Source organism: Anolis sagrei, chromosome 4 (assembly GCF_037176765.1).
Source record: "Anolis sagrei isolate rAnoSag1 chromosome 4, rAnoSag1.mat, whole genome shotgun sequence".
Taxonomy (NCBI): domain Eukaryota; kingdom Metazoa; phylum Chordata; class Lepidosauria; order Squamata; family Dactyloidae; genus Anolis; species Anolis sagrei.
This window is the reverse complement of record NC_090024.1, coordinates 234,514,095-234,527,753: the sequence shown is the minus strand read 5'-3', so window position 1 is coordinate 234,527,753 and position 13,659 is coordinate 234,514,095. Positions and strand designations below refer to the sequence as shown.

General features: G+C 42.7%; 1 protein-coding gene across 1 annotated transcript in view; it reads right to left on the bottom strand.

Annotated features, from left to right (window-relative positions):
- SLC17A9 (solute carrier family 17 member 9) overlaps positions 1 to 7,689 on the bottom strand; it is a 38,885-nt gene extending 31,196 nt beyond the window's left edge. The window contains exon 1 of the mRNA XM_060771964.2: positions 6,696 to 7,689. Coding sequence (XP_060627947.2) covers positions 6,696 to 6,859 — 164 coding nt within the window. The 5' untranslated portion in view covers positions 6,860 to 7,689. The remainder of the gene's footprint in view (positions 1 to 6,695) is intronic.
- Positions 7,690 to 13,659: the final 5,970 nt, after the last annotated feature.

Below are 13,659 nucleotides of genomic sequence, written 5' to 3'. Positions count from 1 at the left end.
CATTTGTATGTCTTCAAACTGCTAGGTTGACAAAAGCTGGAGCTAACAGCAAGAGTTCGCTCCGCTCCCCAGATTTGAACCGCCAACCTTTCAGTCAGCAAGTTCAGCAGCTCAGCGGTTTAATCCGCTGCACCACCAGGGTTCATAACCCTTTTGTAAAGTATGATCTTCCTGATCATACCCATTTGAGTGAATCTTCTCCTTAGTGGTAAATATCCACTAGTATTCATGCAAGGCAAATTAGGCTTCTCAGTTGTTAGACTGATTTACCTGGTTATCTCCTGAACTGTTAGGAACAAAGATATGCCAATGCTCAAAATATTTAGATCTTCAGAAGTGTTATTTTAGTTTCTCAAAAACATCTAAAATATATTGCTTTTAAATCATGCTTTCAAGACCAAAAACAGGTAGCCTTCATTCAAAGTAACATCGTTCATTTACTTACAAACTGCATGCATTCAGAATACAGATACATTACTTATTGGTTCTGACTACACACTGCAGCATACTGACACTACTGACTTCTAAATTGTACTGGAGTCCCCAGTGGCATAATGGGTTAAACTCTTGTGCTGGCAGAACCACTGACCGAAACGTTGGTGGTTCGAATCCAGGGAGCTGGGTGAGCTCCCATCTGTCAGCTCCAGCTTCTCATGTGGGGGCATGAGAGAAGTCTCTCACAAGACTGTAAAACATATGGGCATCCCCTGGGCAACATCCTTACAGACATCCAATTATCTCACACCAGAAGCAACTTGCAGCTTCTCAAGTCGCTCCTGACATGGAAAAAAAACTGTACTATACTGCTTTTGATGCAAAATGGAGTCTCAGTCTGAATAGTCCCAGATCTGTTCACATGGTCTGCAGTCCCTCCCACAACCTCAAACAGCATAGAGTTAAGGAGAAACTGCATATCAAAATATACATACAATATAGTAAGCAATCTGAATTATATACATAACAAATAACTAGTATAGGAGGCTTGTAGAAGGTTGCTATTTCCAACAAACGTAGACCAAGAAAAATGTGGTTCTGAACAGCATATTTTTAATCAATGTAGAATGGAGGAGGAAAATAAGTGAAACCAACCTAACCTGAAATCTAGCAACATTCAGACCCTTCCATGAAAATATGCCTCACAGGATATCGTATTGACAATCTTAAAATCACTACTTTACAAGAATAACTTGAAAGCAAAACTTCCTTAGTATGAAATTGCTGAATTAGCTTTTATCAGCAGGCTTGATTCATTAGCATTTCATTGATAAGAGGGACTTATCTGTTCCTAGTACAGCTGGTTAAATAAGCAAAGCAATGCAAAGAAGAGAGTGGCGTCACCCAAAGCAAACTCCAGCATATGACGGCTGTTTTCATCTTGCATGCACTTGAGCTTTGAACAGAAGTGCACATGAGCTTGCATTTGAGGGCCTTTCTATCCTTGTATTTACCAACAAAAGCACACGTGGTATAGTGGTTTCAGAGTTGACTAGGACTCTAGGACAATAGGGATTGAATCTTATTCAGTGATTTATTTTTTTTATCGTGCCAGGAGCGACTTGAGAAACCAAGTCGCTTCTAGTGTGAGAGAATTGGCCGTCTGCAAGGACATTGCCCAGGGGATGCCCGGATGTTTTGATGTTTTGCCATCCTTGTCGGAGGCTTCTCTCATGTCCCCGCAATGGGGAGCTGGAGCTGATAGAGGGAGCTCATCCACGCTCTCCCCAGATTCAAACCTGTGATCTGTCGGTCTTCAGTCCTGCCAGTACAAGGGTTTAACCCACTGCACCACCGGGGGCTCCTCAGTGATAGAAACTCATTACTCAGTGATGGAAACTCATGAGAACATACTGGGCAAGTCATACCTTCCTCTAAGCCTAGGAATCATAGAGTTGGAAGAGACTTTGTAGGCCATCCAGTCCAACCCGTGCCAAGAAGCAGGAGGATGGCTCTGAATTGAAAATCCATAACAACAATACCTCTGCCATCTCAAATGGACATTTCTTGTATCTAATGAAGCTGAAGGGCAAGTGGAGTTCATGCCTATGGGAAATACTGAAGAAAAAAGCTGGAATTCCTTTGGAGATGCCTATGGGAAACAAAATTGGGCAGCTCTATAATGTCTATATCCAGTAAAGGGTTGCTGTAACGTTACTACGTACATGCAGCTTCTGGAATGATTCCAACAGTGCTGCCTCCGGAAAATCCTGCAAATCTCTTGGGAAGACAAGCGGACAAATATCAGTGTGCTGGAAGAAGCAAAGACCACCAGCACTGAAGCGATGGTCCTCCACCATCAACTCCGCTGGACCGGACACATTGTCCGGATGCCTGACCACCGTCTCCCAAAGCAGTTGCTCTACTCTGAACTCAAGAATGGAAAACGGAATGTTGGCAGGCAGGAAAAGAGATTGAAAGATGGGCTCAAAGCCAACCTTAAAAACTCTGGCATAGACACTGGGAACTGGGAAGCCCTGGCCTGTGAGCACTCCAACTGGAGGTCAGCTGTGACCAGCAGTGCTGCAGAATTTGAAGAGGCACAAATGGAGGACAAAAGAGAGAAATATGCCAAGAGGAAGGCGCATCAAGCCAACCTCGACTGGGACTGCCTTCCACCTGGAAGCCAATGCCCTCACTGCGGGAGAAGATGCAGATCAAGAATAGGGCTCCACAGTCACCTACGGACACACCCTGGAAGATTATCCTACGCGGACAACAAGGGATTGCCTAAGTAAGTAAGGAGCACCAGCAAAGTGTCTGATGTACAATGGGACAAATACGCATTAGAACACCAAGTAGGAAGTGCTGACACATGTCAGGACACTAACATGGTTCCTTTGCGCCTCTGCTATATAGCTGAATATAAGTACTGTGAAACACACACCTTGATACAGGATTGCAACCAAATTCCAAAATGCATTATTCATAGCCTGGTGCAAAAAAAATAGAATTAAAATAATCCTATCCTGAGTTTACTTGTTTGTCCCAATTAGAGTAGTACCCTTGGATCAATGGGATTGTCACAGGCATTGACTGATTCAGAAATTGATTCAATGAGGCTACTATAGTTAGAATTAGGCAATGGATTCAGATCTTCCCAGCCCAGCAATTTGTTTTGAGTCTAAATGGAGATCATAGCATTTACAAATAAAAATCTATTCCTGGTTAGCATAAACTTCTTTAATTTCAGGGTTGCTGTGAGTTTTCCAGGCTGTATAGCCATGTTACAAAAGCAGTCTCTCCTGACATTTTGCCCACATCTATAGCAGGCCACATCATGAGAAGAAAGGAATGCTTAAAGACAATGATGCTGGGGAAAATGGAAGGAAAAGGGAAGAGGGACCGACCAAGGGCAAGATGGATGGATAGGATCCTTGAAGTGGCTGGATTGACCTTGAAGGAGCTGGGGGTGGTGACGACCGTCAGGGAGCTCTGGCATGGACTGGTCCATGAAGTCACGAAGAGTTGGAAATGACTGAAGGAATGAACAACAACATAGCAGGCATCCTCAGAGGTTGTAAGGTTTGTTGGAAACTAGGCAAGTGAGGTTTATATATCTGTGGAATAATGTCCAGGTTAGGGACATTGCAATTGGCCACCTTGATTAGAACTGAATGGCCTTACAGCTTCAAGGCCTGGCTGCTTCCCTACCAGCCTAGTTTCCAACAGACCTCACAACCTCTGAGGATACCTGCCATAGATGTGGGTGAAATGTCAGGAGATAATGCTTCTGGAACATGGCCACACAGCCCAGAAAACTCACAGCAACCTAGTGATTCTGGCCATGAAAGCCTTCGACAACACATTCTTTCATTTCAGCTGTCCAAAATGTGTGATTTGGTTTGTTTGTTTGTTTGATTGTTGTTGCTGTTGTTGTCTGTTTTCAAGTGATTTCTAAGTTATGGCAACCCTATTATAAGGATTTTTGGCAAGACTTATTCGGGGGTGGGGGGGTCTATTCTTAACTTCCTCTGAGGCTGAGAGAGTCTGAGTTGCCCACGGTCACCAAGTGGATTTCCAAGGATTTGAACCTTCATCTCTAGTTTTAGTCCAATGCACACATGACTATAGGGGCCGTGGTGGCACAGCAGGTTAAACTGCTAAGCTGCTGAACTTGCTGACCAGAAAGTCAACAGGTTTGAATCCATGGGATGGGGTGAGCTCCCCTTGTTAGCCCCAACTTCTGCCAACCTAGCAGTTCGAAAACATGCAAATGTGAGTAGATCAATAGGTACTGCTCCAGCGGGAAGGTAACAGCACTCCATGCAGTCATGCCAGCCACACGACGTTGGAGGCTTCTATGGACAATGCAGGCTCTTCGGCTTAGAAATGAAGATGAGCACCACCCCCCAGAGTCAGACTCGACTAGACTTAATGTCATGGAAAACCTTTACCTTTACTAAATTTAAGTAAGCAAGAGTCAGAAAACTTTGACCATGAACCACAACATACCCAAAGCTCAGACATGCCATACTTATCTCAATTCGTTTTCCAAGCTGCCACAACATTTTCTCTGTTTTTACTTAATGTGGCCTAAGATGCCAAGCCTGCTCTCGACAGGACTTAACTTCACATACATCACAAGAGTATTGGCAAGTGATAATAACATTTTGTCACAGAACACAAGACAAACAGAAGGAATAAGAACAGATGGCACAGCCTTCATCAGACTTGGAATCTAATACATAAGAAAGACGGGAACAGAGTGGGGAGAAGGAAGACCAAAATCCCACTTTGAATCCTTGAATTCAAGGAGTGCAGTTACCAGGTACAAAGGGATCTTTGAGAATGAAAGAAGTTTTCAGTATAAGCCTTCATAAACTTTGTCTACTTTGATTGAGTTTATGAAAGTTTATGCTTCAAAAGTCTCTCAAAGATGCTACAAAAGGCATGGGCAAACTTTGGCCCTCCTGGTGTCTTGGACTTCAACTTCCAAAATTCCTAAGAGCCAGCAGTCCAAAACACCGGGAGGGCCAAAGTTTATCCATGTCTGTGCTACAAGATCCCCTTGACTATTGATAAAGCCTAACACAACATTTCTCAACTTGGGGGTTGGGACCCCTGGGAGGTTCGCAAGGGGGTGTCAGAGGGGTTGCCAAAGACCATCATAAAACACAAAATTTTTCTGTTTGTCATGGGGGTTCTGTGTGGGAAGTTTGGCCCAATTCTATCATTGGTGGGGTTCAGAATGCTCTTTTATTGCAGGTGAACTATAAATCCCAGAGACTACAACTCTGAAATGTCAAGGTCTATTTTAAGCAAACTCCAGCAATGTTCACATTTGGGCATATTGAGTATTTGTGCCAAGTTTGGTCCCAATACATCATTCTTTTAGTCCACTGTGCTCTCTGGATGGAGGTGAACTACAACTCCAAAACTCAAGGTCAATGCCCCGCAAACCTTTCTAGTATTTTCTGCTGGTCATGGGAGTTCTCTGTGCCACGTTTGGTTCAATTCCATTGTTAGTGGAGTTCAGAATGCTTTTTGAGTGTAGATGAACTATAAATCCCAGCAACTGTTTAAATGTTTTTATACTGTTTTTATATTGTTTTTATTTAAATTGTATATTTATGTTTTTGATTGTGGGCACGATGGTGTGCCGGTTGTTAGCCGCTCGGAGTCCCTCTGTGGAAGTCGAGATAGGACAGGATACAAATGCCCAAAATAAATAAATAAATAAATAAATAAATAAATAAATAAATAAATTACAACTCCCAAATGACAAAATCAACCCCCCCCCCCCCCCCCGCCAACTTCACTAGTATTTGAATTTGGACATATTTGTGCCAAATTTGGTCCAGTGAATGTGCCAAGTTTGGCTCAATTCCATCGTTGATGGAGTTCAGAATGCTCTTTGATTGTAGGTGAACTATAAATTCCAGCAACTACAACTCCCAAATGACAAAATTAATCTGTCCCACCTCCACCAGTATTCAAATTTGGGCATATTTGTGCCAAATTTGGTCCAGTGAATGTTCCAAGTTTGGTTCAATTCCGTCGTTGATGGGAGTTCAGAATGCTCGTTAATTGTAGGTGAACTATAAATCCCAGCAACTATGACTCCCAAATGACAAAATCAACCCCTCAAACAGCATTCAAATTTGGGCATATTTGTGCCAAATTTGGCCCAGTTAATGAAAATACATCCTGCATATTAGATATTTACATTATAATTCACAACAGTAGCAAAATTACAGTTATGGAAGTAGCAACAAAAATAATTTTATGGTTGGGGGTCACCACAAAATAAGGAACTGTATTAAGGGATCACAACATTAGGAAGGTTGGGAACCACTGCTTTAGATCCTTGAATTCAAGGAGTGCAGTTACCAGGTACAAAGGGGTCTTAGTTTTCAGTATAAGCTTTCATAAACTCCGTGTACTTTGATTGAGTTTATGAAAGTTTATGCTTCAAAGGTGTCTCAAAGATGCTACAATAGGCATGGGCAAACTTGGGTCCTCTAGATCTTGTGGATTACAACTCCCACCTTTCCTAACAGCCTCAGGTCCCTTCCTTTTTCCCCTTAGCCGCTTAAGCGGCTGAGAGGGAAAAGGAAAGGACCTGAGGCTGTTAGGAATGGTGGGAGTTGCAGTCCAAAACACCTGGAGGGCCAAAGTTTGCCCATGCATGTGCTACAAGATCCCCTTGACCATTGATACAGCCTAAGAGGGCTGTCTCTGAATTCACCAAATCTCACCTGGACCAAAAGGTGTCAGGAACCCCATCCTTTCTCGCGCTGTCCTCATGATGTGGATGATGGCCACACCGAAGTGGCTGGATCTGCTGATACTTGTGATGGTGGAGAGACAGCAAGTCGGCGCCATACACCTGTGCTCCATTCTTGCTGACGCCCAAAGCCATCCAACTTACAGTCTTTCTAAAAACAGGTGAAGAAATGCAAGATCCAAAAGTTCTTCTTGTCCTACCTGAATCTGTCAACAAACCAAATACATAGGATTGCAAAAGGACTGAGTTGAAAGTTTCCAGCCTCCTCTAGATGCTTTGCTGGCTGCAAAAAGATGGGATGCTGTGTTGACTTGTTTCAAAAGGAGGCAGAAGAAGAGACCCCAGAGCAAAACATCCCCTTCCTCTGGGGTCAGGCTATAAGTGAAGTCGGGTTGACAGCTCAAGGCAATGTATGTATCCGACCAACCTCCGCAGCGGTGTAGAAACTTGCAGATTCCTCCTCTTTGCAAGAAACCCCAAGTCCACGTGTCACTTTTTCAGCCTCTCTTCCTGTTCGGGTCCTTTTCCAGGAAGTCTCTGCAGCTTGCAAGCAGAGGCAGGCAGGCAGGAGAGCCCACAAGGGACTCTCAAGATAGTTCAATTGTCGGATTCGGGGGAGTTTTTAGGGGGGGATTTTGGGGGGCGCAAAGGCGGAGAATGCAAAAAAGGGAGAGGATCTAGACACAAGCTTGAACCTCTGCCTTGAAGAGCCCAATATAGGGTTTTCCTTCCCTCCAGGAGGGGAGATCTAGAGCTCTACTCGTTGCATCCTTCCAAAGAATCAGAGCAGAGTTTGTTTGGGGAAGGAAAGCGGCTCGTTTCTTTGTTTCCGTCTCCTTCTTTTTGAATTGAAACAGTTTACACACCGGTGTATCCATTCTCCCCACCCCTCACTGGGGCTTCCCCCATCCCACGTCGAGGAGGAAGTGCTGTGACCCATTTGTAAGACAGAAACACACACACACACAAATTGGTTTCGAAGCAGTCCAAAGTGTCGCTGGACCAGTTCCAATGGAGGCAGCTTATTTGTTCTACTACAGAGACAGACACGCAGGCAGCCAGACAGAAACACAGACCTAGACAGACACAGAAAACACAGAGAGAGAGACACAGACAGGCTGGATCTGCATTGCCATCTAATCCAGATTATCAAAGCAAATAATCCACATTATCTGCTTTGAACAGGATTATTAATTTATAGAATCATAGAGTTGGAAGAGACCTCATGGGCCATCTCTGTTTCTAAGCCAAAGAGCCGGCGTTGTCCGTAGATGCCTCCAAGGTCATGTGGCCGGCATGACTGCATGGAGCGCCGTTAATATAGAATCATAGAATGAAAGAGTTGGAAGAGACCTCATGGGCCATCCAGTCCAACCCCCTGTCAAGAAGCAGGAATATTGCATTCAAAGCACCCCTGACAGATGGCCATCTAGCCTCTGTTTAAAAACCTCCAAAGAAGGATCCTCCACCACACTCCGGGGCAGAGAGTTCCACTGCTGAACGGCTCTCACAGTCAGGAAGTTCTTCCTCATGTTCAGATGGAATCTCCTCTCTATTTACATGTATATGCCCCCCTTTTCACCCTGAAGGGCACTCAGAGTGGCTTACAAGTTATATGTACATACAATATACAGGGTTAGTCAAAATGCATAGGCCAATAAGCCATTCAATTGAATGGCTTATTGGCCTATGCATTTTGACTAACCCTGTATTACATTATTAGCATAGCACAATATTAGCATTATACATTACAAAAAGGTAAAGGTAAAGGTTGTCCCCTGACATTAAGTCCAGTTGTGTCTGACTCTGGGGTGTGGTGCTCATCTCCATTTCTAAGGCAAAGAGCTGGCATTGTCCATAGACACCGCCAAGGTCATGTGGCCGACATGACTGCATGGAGCGCCGTTACCTTCCTGCTGGAGCGGTACCTATTAATCTACTCACATTTGCATGTTTTCGAACTGTTAGGTTGGCAGAAGCTAGGGCTGACAGCGGAAGCTCACACCGCTCCCCGGAATCAAACCTGCAACCTTTCGGTCAACAAGCTCAGCGCTTTAACCCACTGTGCCACTGGGCACTCCCCAGTGGCACATTCTGACTGTATCATCATTCTGACTGTATCAACATTCTGATTGTATCATCATCATAATCATCATCACCATCATCATCATTTAGGGCAGTGGTTCTCAACCTGTGGGTTGCAACCCCTTTGGGGGTCGCATAAGAAAACACATATTTCTGATGGTCTTAGGAAACAAGACATTGCTAACTTTTTCCTGCCCCCTTTGCTTCCCAGACGCCTCTTCTTTTTCTCTGAAGGGAGATGGTGATGTCATTCAGCCCCACCCACTTTGCCAATGTGATGTGGCGGCAAAAAAAGCCAATGGGATTTTGGCCTGCATCAATAGGGGCATAGTGTCTAGATCTAGGGAAGTCATGCTACCCCTCTATTCCACTTTGGTTAGACCACACCTGGAGTATTGTGTCCAATTCTGGGCACCACAATTCAAGAGAGATATTGACAAGCTGGAATGTGTCCAGAGGAGGGTGACTAAAATGATCAAGGGTCTGGAGAACAAGCCCTATGAGGAGTGGCTTAAGGAGCTGGGCATGTTTATCCTGAAGAAGAGAAGGCTGAGAGGAGATATGATAGCCATGTATAAATATGTGAGAGGAAGCCACAGGGAGGAGGGAGCAAGCTTGTTTTCTGCTTCCATGGAGATTAGGACGCAATGGAACAATGGCTTCAAACTACAAGAAAGGAGATTCCATCTGAACATGAGGAAGAACTTCCTGACTGTGAGAGCCATTCAGCAGTGGAACTCTCTGCCTCGGAGTGTGGTGGAGTCTCCTTCTTTGGAAGCTTTTAAACAGAGGCTGGATAGCCATCTGTCAGGGGTGCTTTGAATGCAATATTCCTGCTTCTTGGCAGGGGGTTGGACTGGATGGCCCATGAGGTCTCTTCCAACTCTTTCATTCTATGATTATATGAAATGGATTTTAACTTAATGTTTTTACTTATTGTGTAATGTTGTGTGTAATTGTGTCTGTATGCTGTTGTTTAAAATAATATCTTCTGAGGCTTTATAAACTAAACTTGTTAAATTGTATATTGTGTATATAATACATAATATACAATTTAACAAAATAACATACTCCCTTCCACTTGGGGAATGAATGGCACTGCTGCGAGGTTTAAAAATGGAAGTTGTACTACTGGCTTTCATTAGCGAGCGATTAGGTCAAAGAGGCTACTTCCTTTTAAAGATAGTCAGCTAATTATAGTCAATTACAGAAAACAGGTAAGATCTAATCTGTCCTTTAAACCATGTGGATGAACTGTCTGCAACTCTGATATCCAAAAGGCTTCCCTCTGTAGTAAAAGCCTTTTTATGTCTCCGTGAGGTTTTTTGGTGATCCTTTCTAGAGCACAAAACCTAAAGCTAGTATACAAATGAGATTTTTCAATGAAATGCAAATAGAGGATGGTATCTGCAGCTTTATTTTTAATGTGAGAGCAGTGTTCAAGGATTATAACTTTTAGAGGTCTGTTTGTCATCCTTACATGAAGAAGTTCACAAGGACTTCTTTATAAAGCACCAGAAGATATTATTTCAAACAATTGAAGAAACCTTGAAAGAAACCTGAAGAAAGGATACTCCTCCTGAAACAAGGACAAAAAACACCAAGGAATCCTTGTAGTATTCCCAAGACTTTTTATCTCATCTTGAACTCACATGGGACTATTTTTGGATATGTTAAAGTTTGTCCACACTTTTGGAAGATCCAACTAATTATCTGGAAAACATGAATATTACGTTTGTTACACCATTGTAAATAGTCTCGTCGCATTTGTTCCCTATGCTTGTGTACTATACGAAATAATTGAGTATTCTCATGATTAATTGAATTGATACTTTTGCTGAAGTTTATAGCAACAGGACATTTGTGTATTTACATTGTACTTATAGATACTTGTGTACTTAAAGAGTTAAACCAACAGGACAAACAACAGATAGAGGTATATGTTGGCAATTTTTCCCAACTTCGGCGTTCTGGAGGTTGTGCTCGATTCCAGCCACAGGAGGGTGCTGTCACTCCATCCTCTATGACAAAGAACCCTTGATCACAGGCTTCTTCCTTTGATTACTGGCATTTTCTGGAATTTCCTTTTTATGGTGCCATAAAATACCTCCCCGATTAAGTGGTGCCTAATTTCCCTACTCACCACTTAGATGGACAGTGAACTAGGTGCTCACCCTGACACAGGCTTTGAACCACCAACCTTTCAATTGGTGTGATCGATTACTGCTGGTGATTAACCAGCTGTGCTAAAGCCCAGCCTTATACGGTATAGTATGGCTTACCTGGTGGCACTAGATTACATCTGATCTTGGAAGCAAAAGCATGGTCAAGCCTAGTTAGTATCTGCATGGGGGGACTATAAAGAAATACCAAACCAGTGCTTCTTGGGCTATGTGATGTAAAGAAATTATCCTGTATGCTAAGGAAAGGCCTTTCTTAGTACCTGAAAGGCACCAAGGCCCATCTGATCTTGGAAGCTAAGCAGGATCAGCTCTATTAGTATTTGGATTGACAAATGCCAAGAAATACCAGGTGCTGGAGGCATTATTTCAGAGGAAGGAACTGGCAAAACCACTTCTGAGAAAACCCTAAATGGGCAACTTGAAAGTATATACATCCAATGTGACAGAGATTGGCACTAAATTTGTTCCCATTGGGTACACAAATCTTTTTCTTCCTCCTGGAAATTTGCCAGGAAAAGACAAAATTTCTTTTTTCCTTTGAGTAGTACTGCTGTTGGCTATATTTCAAAGGAAGGCACTGGCAAACTCCCTCTCAATTTTCCCTATGAAAACCTTGTGAAATGTATGGGATTATCATAAGCCAACATGCAACTTGAGGGCACATATGTATGGAGATATACACACAGAGAGAATGAAAACATTTTCTTATTTGGAAATTTTCGAAGTCGTAGCTAAAGGGACCACTTCCAGATCAAGAGGAAATGAAGGGATTATTTCTCCTAGCTTACTGATTTAGGGAGCCCAGATGAGGAACATTGCCTCTAGCCTACTTGCTTTCAACAAGAAAGTGGATGGAGGGGAGAATGGAGGGCGAGCCCTGGTACTGCAATAAGTGAGGGAAGCCAGAAACAGAATATAGACTCCCAGGAGAGTCTTTGTAAATTGTTTGTTGTTGTTGTGTCAAATCATTTCTCAGCCATGACGACTCTAGCTCAAAACTTTCTCAGACTCATAGAATCACAGAGTTGGAAGAGACCTCAAGGGCCACCCAGTCCAACCTCCTGCCATGCAATAAAGCACAATCAAAATACTGCCAACAGATGGCCATCCAGCCTGTTTAAAAGCCTGCAAAGGAGCTTCTGCTACACTCCAAGGCAGAGTGTTCATCGCTGAACAACTCTCTTGGCAAGATTTGTCCAGAAAAGGTTTGTCATTGGTGTCTTTTGAAGCTGGGTGTGGTGGAGTTTTAAAGCAGAGGCTGGATTTCCTTCTTTAAAAATTACTTTGAGCATGGGGACAAGTGGGATAAAGGAAGAATATCATTTAAATGACCAATTGTGCCACCCAGAGGTTTCTGGGGGCATCACTTGTTATTTTTTACAGTGGGAGGCAGCTGGGGGAGACACTGGAAAGTCCATAGGCCATACTATGTCACATGTATACAGGGAAACCAACAGTGAAATGTATCAAATTCCTTCACCCAATTTATTTATTTAATCTCCCTTGATAATGCTTCCGAGAATCAGCATATATATCGATCACAGCATTGGATTGCAACTCTGGAGACCAAGGTTCAAATCCCTACTCAGAAGTTAAAACCAAATGGATGATTTAGACAAGTCACCCGCTCGATGTCAAAGGAAGGCAAAAGCAAATCCCAGTGAACATATCTCACCAAGAAAACCTGGTTTCTTCTTAAGTCATTAATGTACCAAACAAATAACAAAATCACTACCTTTACATTTATGAAGTTAAGGACGTTTGGGATAATCAGGGATAAATTTCTGCTTGTCCTTTTTCTCGTTTATGAGCATGACTGGATTTAGCCCAGTTTCTAAAGGCTCTGTACCAGCTGGTTAATTACCAGCAGTAAAACATCTTACCAATCAAAAGGTTGGCAGTTTGAAGCCCAGGTTGGGGTGAGGATTCAACCTTCAGCCCAGCTTACTGTTCACCTAAGTTCAAAAACAGCTATGAGTAGAGAAATTAGACACTGCTTAAGCAGGGAGGTATTCTATAGCACCAGAAAAATGGCAGGAATTATAGGAAGGAGGAAGTCTGTGATCAAGGCTCTTTGTCATAGAGGATGGAGCGAAAGGACCCCATGGCCGGAATCAAACACAACCTCCAGGAAGCCAAAGCAGACATAATACCTCTATCTCTTGTCTGTCCTATCTGTTTAACGGCATTGAATGTTTGCAGTGTATGTGATCTGCCCAGAGTCCCCTTCAGGGTGAGAAGGGCAGAATATAAATGCTGTAAATAAATATTTCCTTTCTTTTGAATAAGAGAGAGAATACCTCTTAAGATGGCACTGTTCTTCTGCAACACAGTGCACATCTATTTCAGTTAAGAAAAGTAAATATGTTCCTAGGCATTACATCTTTAACACAATATTTGGTAGAAGAAATAACATAGGAAAAGGGTGGTGTGGAATAGGTTCTTACACCACACACAAAGCAAGTCAACGTTTCAAAAACTTTTTATCCAAAACTAGTAATACTCAAATATGAAATAAAAGAACTAGATCAGAAATTTGTTTAAGTTTTTAGAAAAGAAGCTTAACAGAACTTAAAAACTTTTTCTAAAATGCATAAAGAAATGATTTTTAATTTCTTTAATCAGTCTCCATTTTGGTTTCCTGAATGCTTTTTGAACATTTAGAAA